Raw genomic sequence first — 25,045 nt, forward strand, 5'->3', positions numbered from 1 at the left:
CACTTTTGGCTTTTGATCCCACTTCACATTTCCTTTAACTTGAATGTATGTGCACAACAACGTAAGGCAAAATTTTGTTCAGATGATTTTATTTATTCACCTAATCTCTGGCGTTCCAAGGTTAATCTATTGTTCAGGGTCTCAAATTTCCAGCAGGAACCTCAAATTAGGGGTTACCTATTACACCGCCCTAAAGTACCTTTGAGGGTTCTAGTCCCCTTGCGGCTACCTCCTCATCAGGCGTCCGTGGTTGACCACAGGTCTCTTCATTATCCTCTAAGGTGGCTGTGAGACCTTGAACCACCACGGGTAGGGGCGGAGCAGGCTCACTTCTCCCCGCCAGGGCGGCGCAGCGAGAGCCTTCACCCGCGCTGAGGTCAGAGGGCGCCCGAGTGGAGCCCAAATGGGGAAGTCCTCCGGGGGCGGGCGCACCTGCAGCTGCTGGCGGGAAATCGAAACTCAAGCTGTTGAAACCGCTGCCCCTGCCCTTTCGAATCTCATCTCGAGACTCCCGAGGCGTCCCAGCCCGCGTTCCCGCCGCAGCGGCGGTCGGGCACCCGCGGACTCAGAGCTATGTTCACCCGCACTCCGGTGGTGGGCTCCGGGCTCGGCGCCCCCCCCGCCCCCCGCCCGGCCCGGGACCCCTCCGGGCGGCCTCGGGAGCCGGGCCAGCTGCAAGGTCCCAGACCGGGTTCGCAGGCGACCCCCCAGAGCCCTTCGCAGGAGAGCCCACGGCTCGCCGGCCAGCGGTAGTAAGTACTTAACAACCCGGCTTGGGGGCGGGAGCCCAGACCTCAGACAGACTCGCGAGCACTTTCTTGATCATCGGAGTTTGAAACCACGGGGGCCCAGTAACGGGGTTTCTGAGAGAGTGCAGGCTCGTTTGCCTACCCAAAAGCTTTCAGGAATTATTACCTCATAAATTGAGTGTGCCAGTCTGCGGTTCTTTGCTAAATAACAGCTCTCGTTCCTTTCAAGAACATTGCTTCCCCGATTCTCGTGACTGGCTACAGGATTGAAAAGACGTGTGGAGAACTCGCCTGAGCTTCCTACGAACTTTACAGGTGTCTCCAGAACTCATACTCTTTAGCATGAATTATTGTTTTCCTTCCTGGTTTAAACCATCGATGCCCTGAAGTGGTGTCTCCGCGTCAGCTGCCGGGGCAAGGGCAGAGAGAGAATGTGTTATGGGGTAGATGCTCCAAATGCTGGCTCTGGGAGCACGCTTGCATCTCAACCAAGTTCCCAGATAAATGACCTCTTAGGACCAGAGGAGTGGGACCGGGTGAGGTCGAGAGTGGCCGCAGGGTTTCCTGTCATATAGGTAACCTTGATCTTGGTCTTTGGTTCAGAGTCTACAGTTGGTACCCTGAAAACGTTTGTTACGCCGCGTCAGTGATCCTCGCTTTCCTCCCAATGGAAGGAGCTTCTTTAACAGGATAGTATGGCTACACAGGGCTCCGGAAGTGCTGCTTCTGTGCATTGGAATCCTCTGAATAGTTTCATTTTCAGTTCCCCCCTTTCCATCAACTTGTAGTCGCACAAAAGACCTGCTGGTTGCCAAGGAACAGTGTATCACCATATGACCCGTAAACATTAACTTTTCTTTCATCCCTTAACTTTGAAAGAAGTCATGAGTACTGGGCTTTCGATATTATTCCACTTAGGGTTACCCTTAGATGGGATGGGTGACCCGGGTGGTTGCAGTTAGAGATTGCCGCGTTTGTCACCTTTGCGGAATGAGAGGTGTCTTGCTACGATAGAGGTTCATTAAATTCAAGTAATCTCAGTAAGCTGTAGCATTTAATGTAGCAGAGGTCATGGGCATACAGTCTCAGGTTGATGATGAACGCCCTTTACATGCCTTTTTGTTGTTAAAGAGCATCTAGTTAGATACAATCATTTATTTGCAAGCTCATATCATCTCATAAATATTAGCATTTGCATCTATCTGTTTTTTCTTTTTCTTCTTTCTTTCTTTCTTTCTCTTTCTTTCTTTCTTTCTTTCTTTCTTTCTTTCTTTCTTTCTTTGTTTCTTTCTTTCTTGGCTGTCAACATCCCCAGAATCTTGCTGGACCAAATTGCTCGGAAAGGGCCGGTTTTCTAATTCATTGTCCAGGCCTCAATACCTGAAGACCTCACTGCATACTATTTTGTGATTTTTAAGATTTGCCGATAGACCATTAGAGAGTACATGGGGGAGTTGGCTTTCACAGAGCTCTTTTATTTTTAAAAAATGCGAACCGGTTGCAATAAGTAGAGTGTTATAAGACTCATTCCCTTTTAGGTGTTCAGGAGAGGAGATCCTGTTTGGACCACTCCGAATTCTTACATCTCCATTAGTCACTTCTATTGTTTATTCTCACTTGTATCCTTTAATGGAACTGGAAAACCAAGGAAAATGGTTGAGTGGTAAATAATATCTTAGTAAAATGCACACACAAACCCTAAAAGAGGGCTTTATTCTTTTTTTTTTTTTTTTTTTTTTTTGGAGCGGAATTATAGCATTTTCTGGTGGGAAGTAGAGAAAAAGGAAGGATGAAGTGCTTAATAAGCTTCATTTGTTCATTCTCAATATGCGCTTATTTACATGACAAAGGATTGGGATTTCACCTTGTATTGTGCACCTCTTTCCATTAATTCCTTAGGGAAGTGCCAGTGAGGGCACAGGAGCATGGGCTTTGATGCCAGACTCAATGTTCTCATTCTGCCATTACTTGCTCTCTGAACTTCAGCAAGGTGCTCAAGGACTTTATGCCTCCGTTTCCTCATTACTTAAAATGAGATAATACCAACCTCTGAGGGCTTCTTTATTTGTGTGTAGGTGTATGCGTACAACAGAACTTCATGCCTGGCAGGAAGGAAATGTCCAGTAAATGTGGGATGCTGACAACCTTAAATTCATTTAACAGATGTTAATTGATCAAGTACTGTGCCGTCACGCTGAAGCGGAGTATTTGTACATTGTAAAAACACACTGGTTTAAAACACCTACTTCCATGTGGAGATGTTAAGGCAATCTCTTAATATTTTAAATGACTCCTGAGAACCTCCAAATAGACTGTAAGGCAAGGCTGTGTTCTTGACTATGTTTGGATTTAAATAATTATAAGTGCTAATTCATGTTGGCTTTCCCAATTATTTTTAGTTGGTGATTTTTATCTTGTCCCTAGGTATCATAAGCAATTTACACAGATTTAAAGAGAAGAAAGGCTTATATATACTTCGAATCCAAAGTAACAATTTACCTTCACTGTCCCTTTCAATATTTTGCTTTTGTAAAAAAATTTTTTTAAATGTTTGTTTATTTTTGAGAGAGAGTGAGAGAGCACTAGCAGGGGAGGGTCAGAGAGAGAGAGAGAGAGAGAGAGAGAGAGAGAGAGAGGGAGACACAGAATCCAAAGCAGTCTCCAGGCTCTGAGTGTCAGCCCAGAGCCTGGCATGGGGCTCGAACCCACAGACTACAAGATCATGACCGGGGCTAAAGTTGGATGCTTAAGCAACTGAGCCACCCAGGTGCCCCAATATTTTGCTTTTTTGTAAATATCTCCCACTCACTTATGTAATTTCTAGATAAGTATATGATTAAAGCATGGGTTTAATCTTATATATGAAGAAGGAGATTTTTCACCTGACTTTACCCAATTCTGGGCAATAGACTCTTGCTTGTGATAGCAACACAGGGTTCCCTCAATTCAGGTACTTGTCTATAATCATACCCAGAAATAGTCCTTTAGCTTGATGCCATTTAAAGTAAATAAAAAGATATTCTGAAAATGAACCTATAATGTGGAATCTTGCTATACAATTTACTTTAACATCAGGTGAACTGAATTTGTATATAAATTAACATATTTGTGGCCTACTTTATGCTGAGAACTGAAGAGAGTTAAAGATAAGCAATAAAATAACATATGTAACAGTTAACGTGTGAAAGTGTGTTATGTATATGAACTCAGTCCTCACAACAATCCTGTAAGAAGAGAGGATCTCTAGCTCTGGATATTTAATTACGAATTCAGGGACAAATAACTACTCAACAAGCCCTTATATGGCTTATAGTCTAATTGATGGGGTACACAGTTATTAGATAATTATAGGAATAACACTATATGCACTATGAAGGAAAGCCAGGGTCTGAGTTCGTCTTGGGAGCAGGAGAAGCGTTACCAAGACGTGATGTTTGCGCCGCAGTCTACAGGCTGGTTAGGAGGCGTGTGGTTTTTTTTCTGACATCAAACACATTATTCCAGCACCAACCAGCTTCAGTTCAATTCAGTTCTGACACTACCCAGAGTTAGTGCAGACCCCACAGGTTAGAGCTCAGTTTCACAAAACTGCCCCTGTTTCAGACACCAGCCACAAATGGGGTCCCCAAACTACCCACACTTCTGCCTGGCTGACTACAGATGTGGGGGTTTCCGTGACCTCTCTTCCCCTAGTTTTCTAGAACGAATCAGAGAAATCATGGAAACTGTTGTGCTTACGATTACAGTTTTATTATTAAGGATACAATTCAGGAACAACCAAATGGGACAGATGCAAGGGTAAGGTAGGAGGGTGGGGCATTGCACAGAACTTCTAGGCCCTGTTTAGGTGGGCCACCCTCTCCGCACTTGGATGTGTTCACCGTTCTGGGAGCTCCTCAGTCCTTATTCAAGAATTTTTATTCAGCTCCATTACACAGGCATAGTCGATTAAATCATCCTCTAATCTCATGGTTGGTTTTCCTGGCAAATCACTCCTATCCTGAAGCATTCTGGGGTCCTCTCGTTAGCATGTAATCAACACTCTTATCACGTGGAATCCCAAGGATTTTTGGAGATCTGTGCCGGGAACCAGGGTTAAGGTCTAAGTATTTATCTTTTATTATACCACAGGAGTTTATGTGGCCCCTATGACAGCCAGGGAAACTTTGTGTTCAGATGTCCTTCAAAAGAACTTACTGTGGGGAGCATAGTCAACTGGTAGCCCCAGCTGCCACCGTCCATTATGCCCTTTATTCTGAGAGCACTCTTATTCTGCACCCTTCCAGCCAGTGTCCGAACTTTCCAGGGTACTCATGGAAGCGTGTTCCTGGCCTATGTGGGACTTCTCTATTGGGCAGCTTTTGCCAGAAGACTCCCCACTGAACTCTCCGAGATTTTCTCAGAACTACACAGCAGTCTGAGGCTCTTCCCGCTCAATCCCCGCCTCCCCTCTCTCCTTTCATAGGTATCAGACCTGCTCATGTTCTTGAGGTTTTCACGGCCTACCTGCGCGCATTCCACTTTGGTCCTTCCTAAGCGTTTTCCCCCAAAACATCTTGTATGTCTAACCCTGTCCTGATGTCTTCGAATTGGAGGACCCAAGCTGACACAACCTCTCAGATACACCACAGCCCTGATTACTAACTGCTTAGACTCGATGCTGTTGAAGTGCTATATAAGTATACTAGGGAAACCCACTCCTTTTTCCTATTTCCTCCCTTTGCAGTTCTAGTTCCCTCATTTCCTTACTCAAAACGTCAATACTTTTCCCAGTTTGCTGTGCTCCAGGGAAGGAAATAAACCTGGTAACTCATACCCTTTGTCCTTTTCCCTTTGTCCTCAAAGTCTCAAGGAACAGTGAAGGGAAATAAAGGATGGCTTGATAAGACCACTTATTAATGGCCACTTCCCAATTTTTCTCTCTTTTCTCCTTAAAGAGCACTGTGAAACATTAGTATTAAGCATTTTATAGATATAGGATGGGGTATAAAGTGGAACATCTAGTCATTAAGTTATAGTGTTCAATTTTTATGAGCATCACTATTGGAATAATTGTTGAGTATATTCTGAATCCTGAAATATAATGTCTTATGTCTAAGACAGATCATCAAAAACTTATGTTCTTGACTCACCTCACTTGATTCTGAACTGGCTACATAAAATAGTCTTAAATTAAGTACAAGTTTTTACAAACTTATAAGAACTGCTTTCACTATTTCTTCTTCACCGCAATGCCCCAAATTTCTCTTCTGAATCCTCATATGACTCTGAGAAAGTAAGCTTTTGTTTATAGATGTTAAATGGCATGAAAGCATCAGGTTATTATTCCTCCCTGGGGATGGAGAGCTCCAGGCCGTTTTAGTGCTATGAAATAATAGTACATGGGAAGAGAAAAATCTATGATTGATTCCGATGAGTAATCTTCTTGACGGCTCAATATAGATGGCTATTCATTAGAGGACTATAACTCAATCTTCAGGCAAGGCTCATAAGCATTCAGAAAGTTTGTAAAACAACAGTGTTTAACTCTTAATGATAATTATATGGCTCAATGAGCTTGTTAGGTGTCTCAATGATTACTATATTCTACTAGCAAACTAATCAGTAGAACTCTGCCTATCTGACTTATTTTAGAAATGAGCTGTATGGCAAAGCATTCCAATACTGTGGTAGCTTAAAGTAAATTACTTGTGACCTAGAATAGTCAAAGTGGGCACCCCGAGAGAATAAAACCGAAATAACAATCAATAGCTTGAACTCTTATGTCTTGAACTCTTAACCATGTGCTAGACCTCGTACTATGCATGTCCTATAATTGCTTTTTCTTGATACAGTAAACACTTTGCCACTTTACAGTGGAGGAAACTGAGTCTTTGGAGATTAAATGATGTCCCGGAGTCTCATGGCTTTTTTTTTTTTAGTAAAAAGAAGCAGCACTCAAACCTGAGTCTATCTACCTAAGTCTAGATCCCGAACATGATACAGAGCGGGAGGAAGGAGTGGGAGTGCAGCTAGCTAAGCTTCCATCAATTGTCATATTTTCACATCAAGAAAATAGAAATTCTGTAGGCTAAAGGGAGTGGCATTGTACAAACGGTAATGTGACCTTTATGTACAGCTTTAAAATTATTTGGACAAAGAAGTCGTTTGCAAGAATGAAGTTTCTGTGGGGGTTCGCTTGTCTCTGCTGCTTTTCTTAAATGACAGCTTGGTGGGCTCGCATTAAAATAATTCTCTTACTGTTTCTGTTTATGAGCAACCTAAACAGCATCCTGCCTTCCAGTGATCTTTCAGACTTCTGACCAAAGGCTAGTGTATGCAATGCATCTGACGTTCATGATCTGGTACAGGTGTGGGTAGGTAGGAGTTTATATATAACTGAAAAAGTCTTCACAAAACAACTCTCACCTTTCTTCTATGTGATGAACACTGACCTTTTCTACACTCATTTGTTAAAAATAAGCCCATTGGGGGCCTGGGTGGCGCAGTCGGTTAAGCGTCCGACTTCAGCCAGGTCACGATCTCGCGGTCCGTGAGTTCGAGCCCCGCGTCAGGCTCTGGGCTGATGGCTCAGAGCCTGGAGCCTGTTTCCAATTCTGTGTCTCCCTCTCTCTCTGCCCCTCCCCCGTTCATGCTCTGTCTCTCTCTGTCCCAAAAATAAATAAACGTTGAAAAAAAAAAAAAAAAAAAAAAAAAAAAAAAAAAGGGAAAAAAAAAATAAGCCCATTAAATTGGTTTCATGACCCATTAGTGGGTTACCTGTATAGTGTGAAAAGCATGGTTCTGTGCGTGGCAGAAGAGATTGCTGGAGTGGATGGAAAGGAGAGACAGTCTGGTTTGCTTAGATCCACTTTCTCTTCCTGTTTAGACAGGAGGATCGAAATTATGGTTGTGTTTAGAAGGAATTTCCAACTTTTCTGCACTGGATTTCACCCCTCGGTATGGAATACACTTGGCAGTCCGCCAAGTCTTGGGGCGCAATCACTTTTGCTCAAATACAATATCAAAAATGAGTGGGCATTTCTCAAAAAGTCTTTGACAGCTAAAACAGTGAAACAATAAATCAACAGGATGATGAAAGCCTGAAAATACATAATACCTGCAATAATCAGGGGACGCATAGCAGAAATGAGAAAAAAGAAACTTAGTTCAATTACACAGTAAGGTTACTTAACTCAAAGTCAGTAGAATGCTGTAAGGTTATACATATTGTTAAGGTTAATTGCATCTATTCAGAATCTATTTGAATCTGAAACAAAAGCTTAACGGGGGGAAAAAAATCATCAAAGATGAAGACTGCTTTTGAAGGGTCTGTTCTGTATCAGAGAATCAGCTAATGACGATCTTCCTTTGTTCTGTAATGTTCATAATTTTCCCCCCAAATATGAAACTTAAAAGGCAGTCTGTTAAAATCCGATAGAAAACCTAAAGACGTTTATCATCATTAACACTCAAGGGCTAGTATTGCCCAGTGTATATTTTACTGGTGCACCAGAGAGTGGAAATCCTATGCGACCTAATCTTGTAAGCAAATCTGAGCCCCTGCTTGAAGTCTTAATTTTAAATATTTCCTCATTGAAAAATTCTTTTTTTTTTTGGAATGTTTCCCCTGATTGTAAAAATAAAGTTATATCTGCTTATTATAAGAACTCAAACATTACAAAAATAATATACAAAGTGAAAGTTCCCTGCAATTCTAATCCTTAGAAATAAACACTTCAAATGGTTTGATATGATGACATTTTCATTAATTAATTAATTAATTAATTTTAATGTTTATTTTTGAGAGAGAGAGAGCGCGCATGAGTGGGGGAGGAACAGAGAGAGGAGACACAGAATCCGAAGCAGGCTCCAGGCTCTGAGCTGTCAGCACAGAGCCTGGTGCGGGGCTTGAACCCATGGACTGTGAGATCATGACCTGAGCCGAAGTCAGATGCTTAACCAATTGAGCCACCCATGTGCCCCAAGACATATTTATTTTTAAAGTGTAGGCTGTGCTTTTTGACTCTTTAGGCCAAGTAGAAAGTCTTAGAGCCATTATGCCTTCTGATTTCTATTGCCAATAGAAGGTGACAGGCAGGAGAAGATATGTTCTCTTTCTAATTTTTATTTTAAAATGTGATTGCCCACTAACTTACAGGCAGATTCTATTCTCACATTGATTTATTATTTAGTTGTGCAAGGAAACAGCCCTTGTTCTAACAATGGAATCTTGGATAATATCTTTTATGTAGTACTCTTCCCCCACGTTTCACCTGACTATGTAATCATGAGGAAGTCATCAATGTTTCACATTCAGATTGTGAGGCATTCTATAAATTCTATTAGACAGTTTACCTGGTGTATTAGGGTTCTCTAGAGAAACAGAACTAATAGATTACATATATGTACTATATATTATATAGATTATCATTATAAATATATAATATTTATTACGTATATAATATGTATTATATATGTAATATGCTTATATATTGTATATGTTTGTATTAAGAGATTATTATTATTTCATATATATAAAGAAATTTATTATAAGGTTATAAGGTATTGGCTCACATAATTATGAAGGCTGAGAGGTCCCACGATCTGTCATCTGCAAGTTGGAGACCCAGGAAAGCCACTGTGTAGTTGGAAGTTCTAAAACTGAGAGAGCCATGGTGTACATTCCCCTCTAAGTGTGAAGGCCTGGGAACCAGGAGTACCAAGGGCAGGAGATCAATGTCTCAGCTCAGCAGTCAGGTTGAGATTGGTTTCCACCTTCCTCTGCCTTCCTTGTTCTGTTGAGGCCCTCAAGGGACTGGATGATGCCCCCCCCCCCAAGAGGAAGGGCCATCTGCTTTACTCAGACCATGGATTCAGATGCTTACATTTTTCAGAAACACCCTCATGGACAACCCAGAAATAACGTTTAGCCAGACACAGGGGTATCCTGTTGCCAGGTCAAGTTGACACACAAAGTTAACCATCACACCTGGACTCTTCAGAATTGTTAGTCATGAAAGGAAGAAAAAAGTCAAGGAAACAGTCCAGGATTATAGGAGTCTATAGAGACTTGTCAAAAAACAGGCCTGTGTAATCCATGATTGGATCCAAGGTGTGGTGGGGGTAGGGAAGAATACTTAAAAAATTGGAACAGTTTAGAAATTTGTACAGAGACTACATAGTAATATTAATTTCCTTGGGTGTGATAGTTTTTAATGTGTAAGTAGGGGAATGTCTTTGTTCTTGAGAGACACAGGTTAAAGTATTCAGGGTTATGCATTAATGACTCTGCAGCTTGCTTTTATATGGTGCAGAAAAAATAAACATGAAGGGAGTGAAAGAAATATGGCCAACGTGAGCAATCAGTAAATATAGGTAAATAGTATATGAGCTCTCATTTTACTAATATTTTAATTTTGCTTATAGGCTTAAAATTTAAGATACAAAAATAATTTCAGGTGATATTGTAAAGTTTTTTATGCCTCTTTTTTCCTTTATTCTTTTGGAATCTGGATAAATTAAAAGGAAGTTTGTCATGGAGCTGTATACTTAAGATTTGTGCAGTTTGCCTAAAAATATTATATCTCAATAAATAATTTAGCAAAAAACCTGGGCTCAGAACCATGCTGTCTTCTACAGAAGACTATATACTAATCTTTAACGAGAGATTTATCAACACTACTTTGTTTCATGTAGTGGTTCTTATGACTCCTAAGACATGGATGAAAGGAAAGAATCAGGAACTAGGATATAGATGTGAGTGGCAAATGCCAGAACCAAGAGGTAAAAAGACAGAAAAACTAACTCACATACATTGTTGAAGAAGATGGGGCAAAGAAATGGAATCGCAGCATATGATTCAGGACGAGGTTTTATTACATATGGTAAAGGAGGTGTCATATTACACATAGGTTATATGTAATTATTATATTACAATTACGTATAATACAATATCTCCAATTAGGTGTCTTGAGCAGAGATGGCTTTGTCTATTTGTTTCTCGCCTATGAGAGAGGTCTGAAGGTAGCTAGCCTACGGGTGATGTAGTACAAATAACAGGAAGCCATAATAGAACATATAGTTTCTAGTATTGTCCTAAGTACTTTATGTCTGTACTCTAAGAAGTAGGTAGTGGTTAGCCCCATCTCACAGGTGAAAAAAATAGAAAAACTTAGTAATTTGCCCAAAGTTGTAGGTAGAACGTAACGGAATTAGGGTTTCAAGCCAGGCAGTTTGGCAATAGATTACCACTAATGTGGAGGTTTTATAGTCCCAGAGCACCAGATTGCTTTTGTCTTTCTGTTCTGCCATTTTTAAAAATGTTTATCTATTTTGAGAGAGATAGAGAGAGAGAGAGAGAGAGAGAGCATGCGCATGCACACGTGGGGGAAGGGCAGAAAGAGAGGGAGAGAATCTCAAACAGGTCTGCACTGTCCGTGCAGAGCCCGACACTGGGCTGGAACTCCCAAACTGTGAAATCATGACCTGAGCCAAAATCAAGGGTTGGATGCTTAATTGACTGAGCCACTCAGGTGCCCCTCAGTTCTACCATTTCTTTTCTTTTTTTTCATTTATTTTTATTTATTTTGATAGAGAGAATAGAGAGCGAGTGGGGGAGGGGCAGAGAGCGAGGGAGACAGAATCCCAAACGGGCTCTGTGCTGATGTGGGGCTCAAACTCAGGAACCGTGAGCCACCCAGGCGCCCTATTTCTGCCATTTCTGATGCATATCTTCCATATTCAAGTTGCCTCGTTGACCAAGATACCTGTCTGAGCACCAGCTACCACTTCAGCCTTCCAGGTAGGAGAAAGCAACAAAAAAGCTTTTCCTGCCTGTTTCCATTTAAAGGAGCTTTCCTAGAAACCTTTCTCAATAGCTTCCCCTTACATTTCAGGTTTCCCAAACTTAATAGCATGGTCACACCTAGCTATAAAAAAGGTTGTGGACTGTAGTCTTTTAATTGGGTACTTCGTGAAGCTGAATAATACAAAGGTGCCATTTAATAAGAAGGAGGTGAAAAATCAATGGTTGGGTGGGTAGGGCCAGCATCTCTCCTAGTTTAAGAATTGAGGAGAGTCAGGCACCAGAACAGAAATTAATCATTTGATCATACTGTTTCTGGGATTTTGGAAATGCAAATGAGATAGCTAAGGAAGAAAAATTTAAATGTCCACATTCCTGTTCAAAGTATTGATTTTTGAGGACTGTTGTTTATTTATTGTTTTAGAGTTTTGTTCTGGTTAATATTCTGTGCAAAGCTGTATTTTTATGCTTTGTACATGGTGCAGTATTGTTTAAAACTGTGAACAGTTGAAACACCTGACATAGTTGAGTGGCTACATTATGATGCATCCATGTTGTGAAATACTATGTAGCCATCTAACATTAAGCTTGTTACATGAATAGTTGGGAAAGCACCTACAAGTGAAAGTAAGACATAAAATTGGACTTAAGATATGTTTGCAATGGTGTAATAATATGTACAGAATATAGATTGGACTGAAATTCACTCAAATGAAACTAATTGTGATCTCTGAGGCATGGGATTATGAGTGCCTTTTAAATACTTAAAAATATATTTTGTGATTTTCGTCTATAAGCATATGTCTTTCAAAATCAGAAATAAAAGATGAATTTTGTTTTTAAATATTTTATGCAGAGATTTAGATAAAAACCCCTCATGCCTTGCATTTATCTCTGGCCCAGGAGTCTCGTGGCTTTTGCCAGTATCTATGAAACAGTAACATGGCTAAGGTTAGCTTGTTAGGTTAAGCAAGTAGTTTGCAAGTAGGCTCAAATCAAGTCCCAGATCCAACATCTCTATGTTCTGAAAATATGAATTCAATTTCATACATTTTGCAAGTATACCTAACAGTTGGTCCCCATCTCCACTCCCATCATTAGTTTTTGGCCTCTTAAAGATGGTGAGTCTCAATAATACTATGTTTCAGGCGTTCCCTGGTGGTCTAGTGGTTAGGATTCGGCGCTCTCAATAATACTATGTTTCATATATATTCTTTGTATCTTTAAATTTTTTTTTTCAACGTTTATTTATTTTTGGGACAGAGAGAGACAGAGCATGAACGGGGGAGGGACAGAGAGAGAGGGAGACACAGAATCGGAAACAGGCTCCAGGCCCTGAGCCATCAGCCCAGAGCCTGATGCGGGGCTCGAACTCCCGGACCGCGAGATCGTGACCTGGCTGAAGTGGGACGCTTAACCGACTGCGCCACCCAGGCGCCCCGATTCTTTGTATCTTTAGAGTGAATCCTTCTTGCTTTTCTCAAAGCCCTTATCATTTATGTCTGTATATGTGTTTTAAGTGATGAAATGTGACATCTTTCAGGTCTACCCTGTATGGTTGTGCAGGTTGGTAACTACACAAACTTGTCTGGCTAAGGTAGTAATTTGGAGCTGAAATACATACCAAACCATGCACCCTAGTGTAGGGTTACCTCTACCTGAAAGAAGGAGCACTTTTTTCTCATTTGCATAAATTTTCCATATCCCACTAAACCACGAGCCTACATAGGAATGCTGGGATGGAGGGTGTGTGTGTGTGTGTGTGTGTGTGTGTGTGTGTGTGTGTGTGTGTGTATACCTTTTCGACTTTCCATAAAGTTATTCTATGCACAAAGGTGCTGATGACCTGTGATCTCTTGCGTATCTTTTCCCTCTGGGTGTCTGTTCTGCCCTCTGGGTATCTATTCAATTGTCCACCAGAAGCTGTGGGTTCAAGAACTAACTTGCTTCACATCAGCTTCTTGGATGTGTAGACAGTGTTTTGGGCTCTGCAGATTTTGAGGTCAAAGAATTCATGAGCCCTTCCTCACTGGAGTTGTGGAGTGCTGGATCAGGGTTGGTGTAACAGGTGTAGTGGTTAAGTATGATTTACTCAGCCGGATCTTGTTATTTTTTGTTTTTCTTGGGAATATGGTCTGTTTATTAAACTTTTGGAAACCTGAATGCTTCAAGTTTTGACACATGTTGGCTAAAAACAGTAAGCTTCAGATGCCTATATTGAAGGTCATATAACAAAAACCAATATAGAAAGCCATAGCAAGAAAAATCCAGTGCCTTTGATTAACCAAAAATCTTTTTTTTTCAAGTTCATGCAAGGTTAAGGTTTTCTTGAACTAAGAAAACCTCAAACTAGTTTTTTGAAGAATGGTAGACTTCACATGTCTCCTGTACTGCTTGAAAAGATCTGTTTGTTACTTAATCTTCTGTTTCTGAATTTTTGCTCCTATGTTTCTTTTTCAGTCAAACCAGTGTTGTTCCTAATTAGAAATTTAAATTACATCTGCTGCAGTTTGTACACACCAGGGGATATATTTATGTAATACTTTTAGCCAGCCAAGATATTTTTCATAACTTCAGCATAACATTTTCATAGGGCGTTTATTGATGAGATGTTATAAAAATTGTGCAGGAATGGACACGAGAGAAGCAATTGTGTAGCTCAGGAGAGACCTTGCAAGAAAAACATTTCTTAAATATATTTTTCTTCTCTCTATTTTTTTTGTATGGTGCAGGAACACATTTTCTCTTTGTCTTCTGCTCTTCTTTATATGTTCTCCCTCAGTATGTCTCCTGGATGTGTGCTGTTGGAAAGTGAAAATAATCTTACAAATTGTGAGATTTCATTAAATTTCAATGAGGTAATTAAGGAAACTCATTTTCAAAGATATACATTTACTTCAGTGGCTTGAATGTTGCTTAATCGGGAAATGCCCAGAATACTAAATATAGGCAGGCTGGGCTTGTCTGGATCAGCATCTTTGAGAGTCAGGCTGTTGAAAGGGAAGACATGCAGGTTAAAACAGCAGAGGCCCTTGCTGTGGGTGGAAATTAATTGGCTGAAAACATGAATAAGTTATACTTGTTATTCATGTCAAGAAAAAGGGAGGAGAGAAGGGACGGATATTTGTATCTATCAAGGCATTACTCTCTGCCACATGATAATAAAAAACCTAAAAAGCAGATCCTTAGAAGTAGGCTCCTCTTTCCATAGCAAGTCAGAGGACTAGAAGCCCAAATACTTGCCATGCTTTCTTCTGAATATTATGTTTCAGATTTGGCAATTGCAGCCGAGAAAATGTTACTAAGAAGGTTACTGAGGAATTCTCTAACATGAAACATTTATTACTGGGACCCCTCCTTGAGCCTGGGGTTATGTTAAAAGGCTTTCAAGTTAAAAGGCTTTGAATTTAGGGTTGGATAATTCTTTCCCTCTTTTCATGGCCCCACACTATGTCTGGGTACGTGTAGGCTACACAAATTGCAATAGATTGACCGCAGTTCTATTCCTAAAACTAAAGATGCTACTGTGATGTTATCAGACTTGAACATATTCAGATTAGATATTGTGGAATAAGATCTTTTACCTATAGAATGATTTTTCTTTCCAGATCTTTAACGAGGTTTAAATTTTGGGCATAAGGGAGGCCCATGGGACTTGGAAAATCCTGTGAAGCTGCTCTTGGTAAAACCCTAGCAAAGAAACCCTTCTTTGGCCATTTCAGACCCTGTCTTTTAAACCTCAGCTAGCTATACTTCTCATTTCTATCCCTCTGTGACTGTCCCCCACCTTGAATTTCTACTTAATGTCCTCTTACTTTGACATTTGTTTGGATATTCTTGTGGTATGCTCCAGAGGCTTCAGAAATTGTTCCTAACTAAAATATAAGCTCCATTAAAGTGGTTGGTCTGCTTTTTCATATCTCCCTTCATTCTTCATAAACCCCTTAATGTGAGTCCATAAATAGGTGCTCAGTAAAGTAGGTTACTTTGGGAGTCTATCAAGAGGCTGGAAATGAGTGACGATCGTATCTTCTACTCTCTGTGTCAAGCTGAAGGGTTAGCTGCAAACACCCACCTAATCTAAAACAAAAGTCCTGCATTTGAGTCTGAGTACCATTGCTTAATTAACCTTGTGACCTCCGGTGTGTATCTGTATCTATATCTTTATCAATGATTTAATCCCTAAATTCCCATCAGTCTAAATGTTCAAATATAACTTGATTGATCTACAGCAGTGGTTCTCATAGTGTGGTCCCTAGATCAAGAACATCAACATTGGGGCGCCTGGGTGGCTCAGTCGGTTAAGCGTCCGACTTCGGCTCAGGTCACGATCTCGCGGTCCGTGAGTTCGAGCCCCGCGTCGGGCTCTGTGCTGACAGCTCAGAGCCTGGAACCTGCTTCAGATTCTGTGTCTCCCTCTCTCTATGACCCTCCCCCGTTCGTGCTCTGTCTCTCTCTGTCTCAAAAGTAAACGGATGTTAAAAAAAAAAAAAAAAGAACATCAACATTACCTGGGAACTGTTAAAAATGCCAGTTCTCACCCCTCGCCCCCGCCCCCAGACCTACTGAATCGGGAACTCTGCGCTTTAACTGACCCTCCAGGTGATTCCGATGCGTGCTAAAGTTTGAGAACTGCTGATCAGTGTAGAGTCAAATCCCTGGGATGGCGAGAAGCTCTGTGCCACGATGTGGCTAGACTTGAAGGATTGTGCAATCATGTCACGGCGAGCATTTAAATCCAGTACCTTGCGTTTCATCTTTAAGGCTCTGTACAATGGCTCACCATTGCATCATATTCAAGTGTGTAGCCATTACCCACAGAATTGCAGCTCCCAAGCTCCTGTGAATTGAGGAGTGAAAAATCTTTCTTAGGGTGAACAAAGAATATGCAATGGACAAGGGATTAATTTTCAGTAGCAGCCTCCTCATTTTGTATTCATAACGTTGTATGCATGTGAGGCTACAAATGCAATGTCTGCTGATATATGTTAGGTAATTGGGCATCTTGCAGCCCCATTTGCATGCAAAGGTGATTGTACACTTCCCATTTACAAGTCTAAAATTAAAGCCCAGTTTGAAGCAGGCTGAAGTCTCACTGCTAGGAAAATAACAAGATAAGGAAGAAATGACTTCTGTTAATCAGCACTTTTGGCCTCTACTGTTCAATCTTTGCTAATTTGTCCTTTGAAATTGTACATTCTGTGTTGAAGAGAGAGAATTCTAAGAGTATCTGGGGTTTTTAAAAAAAACAACCTTCACTTACAAGCTGATTGTGTGTATTCATAGCATTCCCCCTAAAATTGTACCCACACATATGCTGCAGTCTGTTGCTCTGTGAGGTATTGGTGCTCTTGTGGGGCCACATCCATCATCTCAGAGAAGAGCCTCTCTCCCCCTGCCAAACAGATTTACAGACTGGGTCTGTGGCATCATTTCATTTCAGTTCAGCCCACAGTCCTCAAGCAGGTACCCTGTGCCAGGCATTGTGCCAGAGGCTGGGTGGGTACAGATCAGTCAAGTTCCAGCCCTCAAAAGCTCACAGTATTTTAACAGCCTCCTGGAATCTCAGTGCTGTGTATATTCGGTTAAATGCCATCTTCCCAGATCCGCACCCCATGAATTAAAATGCTTCAAGGATGCTTCTCTGAGCTCCTGATTATGTTCTCTCTGTGTCCCCAGGAGAAGAGGAGACCTAGTAGATCCATGCCTAGGAGAGTCAGAGCCTGGAAGCACAAGATGTGGCCACATGGCCACTCAGATGGCTCATGAAGAGAAGGTGGCTGCGTTGCAAGTGGCATGGATTTCCAGTTTGTAGGGCCCAAGAATGCATGAATGTTTTCTGTACTCCCAACGTGGGTCATGATGGAAGAGAATGCCCGGCTAACGCCATCTCAAAGGGACTTGCCCCTGAGTGCCACCTGGAGGAACGGTGGATCCCTACAAAGACAGTTTACTAGAGCGAACTGCGAAGCAGTCACTTGTCGGTCTTGATCCGTTGCTTTATATTTCCATATTTGGCCATGTGTACTCGTTTTACTTGACAACTAGATTGTAACCTCCCAGAGAACAGAGCTGGGTCTTAAGAAGATTATCTTCCACAGTATCTATTTGATGGTGATGATCATAAATACAGTATATTAGCAGCAAGAGTGTCTGGAAGTTATATGTATTAGTTTCTCATGATAATCGATTTTTTTCCTCTTTATTCCAGCACAGGCGCATATACCTTGATAACACCAAATGAAAACCGAAGAAATCAGATACAAAGGAGTATGTATATTTATTCATTTAACATTCAGAATGCTTTTCATCTTAGAGAGTAGGATTGATTTACTTTGGTTTATAGTTTTATTTTCTGGTACGAATAGACCCACCACATCTTACAGAGTTTTTTCTTTTTTTAACTTTAGCAGCTTTAATTATAGCTTTTAAAATTATTCTATTGTTAATCCTTCTAAATTAGTTTCTCTATGTTAATAGCAGAACTCATAGCACAATGGCAAATCTCAGATTTCTGTTGGACTTACACAATTTCACATCTATTGCCAATAAATTATCTAGTTCCCATGAAATTGGGTTGACTGCAGATATTTTTACAGGACTATGAATACTTGCAGAGCAGATGAGTTATATATGAAACAGATCATGACATAATCTGTCCCCTTCTTGATCTGTCCCGTCCCATCCCTTCTTAATGGAATTTTTCTTTAACCTCTGTGCTCCCATAATTTTGTAAGTATCAGAGTCTGCCCTCAGCTGTTTTTATTTGAGAGCGTCCATTTCCTTGTTCTAGGTTACAACCTCTTTGAGGGCAGGGACTACACTTTACTCATGTTTGCCCTCGTACCTAGTGGGTGCATAGCCTATTTGAAGCTGTACCGTAAAATAAATGCTGCCGTTTAAATCACAGCATTATAACTTAGAGGTAGATGGAGAACTCAAGTTCAACCAGTTCACAAAGAAGTTATGAGGCCTGTTCACTTCAAGCTGTGGGGCTAGCGCTGACATTCTGTGCTCTTGTGTATTAGATTTTTTTTTTTAATTAAAAAAATTTTTTTTAAATGTTTATTTTTGAGAGAGAGAGAGAGAGAGAGAGAGAGAGAGAGAGTGTGTGTGTGTGTGTGTGTGTGTGTGTGTGTGTGTGTGTGTGTGAGTAGTGTAGGGACAGAAAGAGAAGGAGACACAGAATCTGAAGCAGGATCCAGGCTCTGAGCAGTCAGCACAAGAGGCCAACACGGGGCGCAAACCCACAGGCCGTGAGATCGTGACCTGAGCCGAAGTCAGACGCTTAACTGACTGAACCATCCAGGTGTCCCTCTCCTTTATTAGATCTTGATAGGAAATTTAATATTGTGACTAAGAATGGACATACAGGCACAACAGGGAAGCAGTTGTCTAAATTAGAGACTTGAGTCTCCACCAGACATGTTGCACCCTGGATGGTACACCTGCATCAGTGCAGAGTATGACGGTCATAGCTATGCAGACAGAGACTGTGGGTATTGCCAGCAACTGAGCCAGCGACCCAACTGAGTCCCAAAGGTTCTGGCATTTTACGAGCTTGTGATTTAAATACTTTCCAGGAATTTATGCCTTAGTGTGGTCTGGATTTGGGGTATGTTTCAGAAGGCCCCCCCCCCAATTAAAAATACTACATATGGACATTTGAAATAATGGGGTCTAAGGTGGGGGAGATCTGGATACGCACTGAAGAACAGAATTAGTATCTCGGGCGCCCCCTGCTGTCATGCAGAGTGTGTTATTTGGGCAGTGAGCGCTGCTCCACCTAGAGGCTGTCCTGCCTGGTGGTATGGAGTGCAAGGGGCTGGAGCCCTCACCCCTAGTTGCGGTAAGCTTGGGCGACGTTTGAAACACAGTGCTGTGGGCATCAGAATTCTCTGGGGCTTTGTTTACTGTGTGCAAAGAGTTCTTACTGACATACGAATATTCTAGTTTTATACACACTCTCTATAGAAAATTCAAAAAACTAATTGGATCTAGGGTTTTAAAAATGCCAGAATGAGAGGGAAAACAAAACTCCTTTATTTTAGTAAGAGGTCAGGATTTTCCAAATTTGGACTTTCAGTTCATACTCTTGGAGAGAGAGAGAGAGAGAGAGAGAGCCTCAGGGGTGGGCGCAGCATTGCCCCAAAGGGTGCCTTCCTTTCCTGGCTATTTTGTGCACTCATGCTTGCATGGAGTTAATTGCCCTCTGATGCTTGTTTCTTGTGCTATCAACGGAACTGTTTTCACATTCTAATCATTGATGATTTGACATTTCTCACCTGGCTTAGTTGCTGAGAAAGAGCTGGAAAATCTTGAGAAGTGGAAAGAACAACAACGAGCGAAGCCTGTTACCCTGGTCCCAAGGCGCTTAGGTAAGCCAGTAAACCAGGTGCCTGGATCGGGGGAGACAGGGCCACCCAGGGATCCTGTTAGCGCCTTGCCTGCATCTGTCTTTGAACGTGCGTTATTGGTTTGGGGGTCATTGTGCTGCTTGGAATACAATGCATTTAAACTTGAAACTCTTAGGTATGAAGGTATGTTGTTTTGGATCTTCTGTGAGAAGCAAATGTATGATGCCCCAGTTATGTGGGAATAAAGTGATGGCTTAATTGCTGAATAATTTAGAGTCTCTTAGAGGATCACTTCTGAAGAAAGTACCTGGGACGCTGCATATGCCTTGTCATAGCACTCGACAGGACGGGAGTAAAAGCTATCACAAGCATATTAATCCTGGCAGTATTGAATGCTAATGGGAAAAAAAAAAAAAAAACCAGATGGAGATTCAATTCTAAAACGAAGATGAGAGTGAGCTGGGGACACGGTGGTGGGTATAAAGAGAACTTCACCTGTGTTTTCATTCTACAGATAGAGACCTTTGGGCCCCCAGAGCACATGCCAGTGTGATGAATTGTGTGGGCTGCCTGTGCCTGGTGTTTGAATCATTCAACAGGGATGCCACCTAATGGGAATCATTCACATCCTTTCTTCGCTTTTCCTTTCTCCAGCAGCACCTGGGAACTGAAAAGACTGGATACATGGTTCCCACCGATTTCGTTAACAACAAATGCATTAGAGTCAGGGGTTACTTACTGTCACAATAGTTTTAGGAAAGTATTTTTTTCCAGGACAAAGGTAAAAATAAGCTAATTTGGAAATGATTTAATGGGTGAACGTAATGGCATTATCACTACCATTCCATTGTATTTCACAAGCGTCTAGGAGGTAAAAAAGAAAATCCTAGAATATATGAAACTTTGAGATGAGTTTGGAACAAAGCCTTCACATTCTTAGACATCTGACTTTCATTATTTCTTTTTTTAAATGTTTTTATTTATTTTTGAGAGAGAGACACAGCGAGCACATGCATGAGAGCATGAGTGGGGGAGGGGCAGAGAGGTGGGGGGCAGAGGATCTGAAGCAGGCTTTGTGCTAACAGCAGCAAGCCCCACGTGGGGCTTGAACTCACAAACTGTGAGATCGTGACCTGAGCTCAAGTCTGGATCTCAAGTGAGCCACCTAAGAGCCCCTTTCTTTATTTGTTTTAACTCTCCACTCCTCCCCTATTCATCTACCCTTTAAAATATTGGAATGGCTCCAGGAGATACTGACAGTGGCTGTAACATTAGATAATAGCTTCCATATTCCTCACTGTTTCTTTCCCTTTCCCCAGTTCCCCACAACAGAGACCGAAGGGCCACAACCAACTAGGCCTTATATATCTTTTGGGACTCAGAATAAATGTCTCTGTGGTGTGTTTATCAGTTCAATTACAAAAACTACAGTGAATGCAAATTGTTTTAATGCATCTTCTGTGCGAATGAATCTTTCAGAGAACTGACACTTTTAGTGACCAAAGCACCAGAGAATCATTTCAAAGGAGTCTTTATAATACACATACCAAGCTTGCATAAACACCAAGAAATCCCTAAACAGCAATTCTTAGATGATTGGCAAGCTGCAAGGATTTCTGTCCCCGAATTATTTTAGGTTTAAGAGAGAATAGGCAAATAATCTCACTTCCATATTTTTCTCTTGAATACCTCAAGAAAGAAAACTAAGGGGTATGGATTGACAGTCACTAACTAAAATATTAGTAGTTTTTAAAACCTGGTTATAAAGACTATGTAATTTTCTGGTGGCAAGACCCCTGAGGATTTCCTACACTATGCTACTCAAGAATGAGGCAGTAGGGGGGCGCCTGGGTGGCGCAGTCGGTTAAGCGTCCGACTTCAGCCAGGTCACGATCTCGCGGTCAGTGAGTTCGAGCCCCGCGTCGGGCTCTGGGCTGATGGCTCAGAGCCTGGAGCCTGTTTCCGATTCTGTGTCTCCCTCTCTCTCTGCCCCTCCCCCGTTCATGCTCTGTCTCTCTCTGTCCCAAAAATAAATAAACGTTGAAAAAAAAAAATTTAAAAAAAGAATGAGGCAGTAGGGTCAGGAGAAGACAAGACAAGCAAAGCAAAGCATCATCAGCCTGAGTAGGCTAAGGAATGGCCATCCTCAAGTAGGAGGGATGTTGTAGAGTATTTAAGACCGGCACTATTTAGCATGTACCTTCAGGTGTAAATTCAGTCTAAGTGAAGACGTGACCACCCACATGACTGAAAACCTTTGTAGGATTCTCCTCTTCTTTTAGGCATATGGTACCATGCTCTGTCCAGAGCATGTTTCTCTTTTAAGAAATTCCCACTCTCTAATGTCTTGTTATGAAAACTGTTTATGGGGCGCCTGGGTGGCACAGTCGGTTAAGCGTCCGACTTCAGCCAGGTCACGATCTCGCGGTCCGTGAGTTCGAGCCCCGCGTCGGGCTCTGGGCTGATGGCTCGGAGCCTGGAGCCTGTTTCCGATTCTGTGTCTCCCTCTCTCTCTGCCCCTCGCCCGTTCATGCTCTGTCTCTCTCTGTCCCAAAAATAAATAAACGTTAAAAAAAAAAAGAAAAGAAAACTGTTTATATCCTCATTTCCAGGGGCATGAAAATGTTAAAGAAACTCCTGGCGTAGACTTATCATCTATTAATTAGTCTCTGATGGCTGACATTTCAGCTTAATATTCATGTTTCACCTTTGTGACTTTTTTCCCTGTAGGTGGAAGCCAATCGGAAGCTGAAGTCAGGCAGAAACAACAACTCCAACTGATGCAATCGAAATACCAACAAAAGGTCAGAATCCGTCTCTTTTAGTTCAGTTTTGGCAAGGAATTTGAGTACTGGCACTTTCAGTCGCCATGAAATAATACATTTACCAAAAGCATAAAACCTTGAAACCAATTACAAAAGGAAACTCTCAAAATCAAAGAAGTCAGGAGGTAAGAAACGAAGAGACGACTCTCTAGACTTCTTATCCAAGCCGTACATCAGTCAGCAGGACCCTTCACAAAGGGATTTATTTTTTATAGTTCAATCCCTGCCACGTTTTGAAGGTTTTGCACCAAGAACATGGGTTTGCACAAAAGTAGTACAGAAAAGATTGAAGATGCCAGTGACTTTTTAAAAATAATGAGGCATATGAGTTTTATAATAAGGAAATATCATCTGCTGTCTCTCCTCCCCAACCTGGGTGGGTGGGGTGGGAGGACAGAGAGACAGAGACCAAGGAAGAACCATGAGAGAAATGTCATGGACAGGGGATGCAGCCTGACAATTCTCTGTGATCTTAGTAGTGGGAAATGCCAGCCTATCATCATGGCGAGGTAGAACACAAACAATACTGTAATTTGTCTCTCATCATAATTTCGTGTTCCAGAGGTTCAGACTGAAAGATAGTAACTGTTTTTTGTCCTCTGTAATTTCAATACAATTTAGCTAAAAAGAGAAGAATCTGTAAGAATCAAGAAGCAAGTGGAAGAGGCCAGAATACAACAGATGAAGGCAGTTCAGAGACAGAAGGTAAGATAGTGGCAAGGATGGTGAGCTACCACTGACCGAAGGCTCCCTGTGTATGCCAGGCTGTCTTCTGCACACCGCCCATATGCAAATTCGTTCAATTCTCGAAACAGCCTTACGACTATAGATTATTCTTATTACTTGCATTTACAAATGAGGAAACCGACACAGAGAGGGTAGGTAACTTGCCTAAGGGCTCACGGCCAGTAGATAGGAGAAGTAGGATTCAAATACAGGCAGACTGGCCTCAGCACTAGGTTTTTGGTTTTTTTGTTTTTCCTGTGTTTGTTTAGTTCTTTTGAGAGAGAAGGAGAGAGGGAGACAGAGGGAGAGGGAGACAGAGGGAGAGGGAGATGGTGAATCCCAAGCAGGCTCTGTGCTCTCGGTGCAGAGCCCAACGTACAGGCACAGCTCAAACGCAGGGAACTGTGACATCGTGACTTGAGCCGAAATCACGAGTTGGATGCTTAACCGACTGAGCCGCCCAGGTGCCCCTCAGAGCTGGAGTTCTTAGTGACCACACAATCTCACCTCCCAGGCAAGTGATCAAGTAGTGGCTGTGTATTTGACCAGAAGGCAAAGCGGTTAGTAACACCAGCAATTCACGGTGCACTGCCTTTTCCAGGGTGAGTGTTAGATAGGTGAACATGCCTCTCTTACCAGTGCAAGAAAAAGTGTGCATTTGCATTTCAGTATTAGTGACGTGATAAAGCTCACAGTGATGTGTTTAGTTTTGATAACTCTTTCTGGAGCTTGGCAAAAAATCTCTCTTAAAACATGCTTTTCTGCTACAGAAGAAGGAAGAATGTAGTGTTGTTCTACCCCCACCCTTCTTCCTCCTCCCATTCCCACAAGGTCCTAAGCTGTAGCAGGTTTTAAGTATTGGAGGTATGGGGGTGAGGGGTTGGCTCATGATACTGACCACCAAGTATGGCACCTGCTCAAGTATAAGTCATGGAAACACACTTCCTATTCTTGCTGTCCTCCTGCCTGTCTGTCTGTGTAGCTCTTTCTCCCTCCCTCCTTCCCTTTCGTTTTTTCTTTTCAAGATTGAGGGTTGGTCAAAATTTAAGCCTGGTTACCAAGCAATGGATATTTTTACCAGTCACAGTTAATGAAGCCGAAAGGTGATGGCCTGTAAAACACATGAGAGTATATGAGCCTTACCTGCTGTTTACCTGGTTGGTGAGCAGACTGTCTTTCTTTATAAGGTGTCTTGTTGTATGATCTCGGGCAGCTCTCTGCCATGCCTCTACACTAAGCCCCACCTCCTCTTCTTCCCTCACGGCTCCGGGAACATCTGTCAAGTGCAGAGATGTGGGCTCTAGGGTAGAGATAAGACTGGACTTCTGCATGCAGAACTGTAATGAAATGCTGGAGGTGTAAGACAAAAGAATATAGGAACTTTGCTCACAAAATTTGATTTGGCAGTCTGTTTCCAATTGATCAGCTATTACACCTTCACTGAATAGATTTTTGTGACACTAATTTGTTTTTAATCTTCAAAAACATGATTTCGTCTTTCTACCTCTCTGTTCCCCATTCTTTTTCATCCAACCGCCCCCTCCCAATTTTTCTTCCAAGGGAAGTTCACACTTTGGTCTTGTGATTGTAGAGGAGACGGAC

General features: G+C 41.8%; 1 protein-coding gene across 3 annotated transcripts in view; it reads left to right on the forward strand.

Annotated features, from left to right (window-relative positions):
• The first annotated feature begins 417 nt into the window (after nucleotides 1–417).
• EPSTI1 (epithelial stromal interaction 1) overlaps nucleotides 418–25,045 on the forward strand; it is a 97,180-nt gene continuing 72,552 nt past the window's right edge. The window contains exons 1-5 of one of the 3 annotated variants that reach the window (XM_040448529.1): nucleotides 418–752; nucleotides 17,747–17,805; nucleotides 19,830–19,913; nucleotides 22,623–22,696; nucleotides 23,339–23,422. In XM_040448529.1, the coding sequence (XP_040304463.1) occupies nucleotides 574–752; nucleotides 17,747–17,805; nucleotides 19,830–19,913; nucleotides 22,623–22,696; nucleotides 23,339–23,422 (480 nt within the window). In that variant the 5' untranslated portion in view covers nucleotides 418–573. The remainder of the gene's footprint in view (nucleotides 753–17,746; nucleotides 17,806–19,829; nucleotides 19,914–22,622; nucleotides 22,697–23,338; nucleotides 23,423–25,045) is intronic. The other 2 variants (XM_040448528.1, XM_040448527.1) reach the window with 2 other exon arrangements.

The sequence above is a fragment of the Herpailurus yagouaroundi genome, unplaced genomic scaffold (assembly GCF_014898765.1).
Source record: "Herpailurus yagouaroundi ecotype Mexico unplaced genomic scaffold, PumYag 197, whole genome shotgun sequence".
Lineage (NCBI taxonomy): Eukaryota > Metazoa > Chordata > Mammalia > Carnivora > Felidae > Herpailurus > Herpailurus yagouaroundi.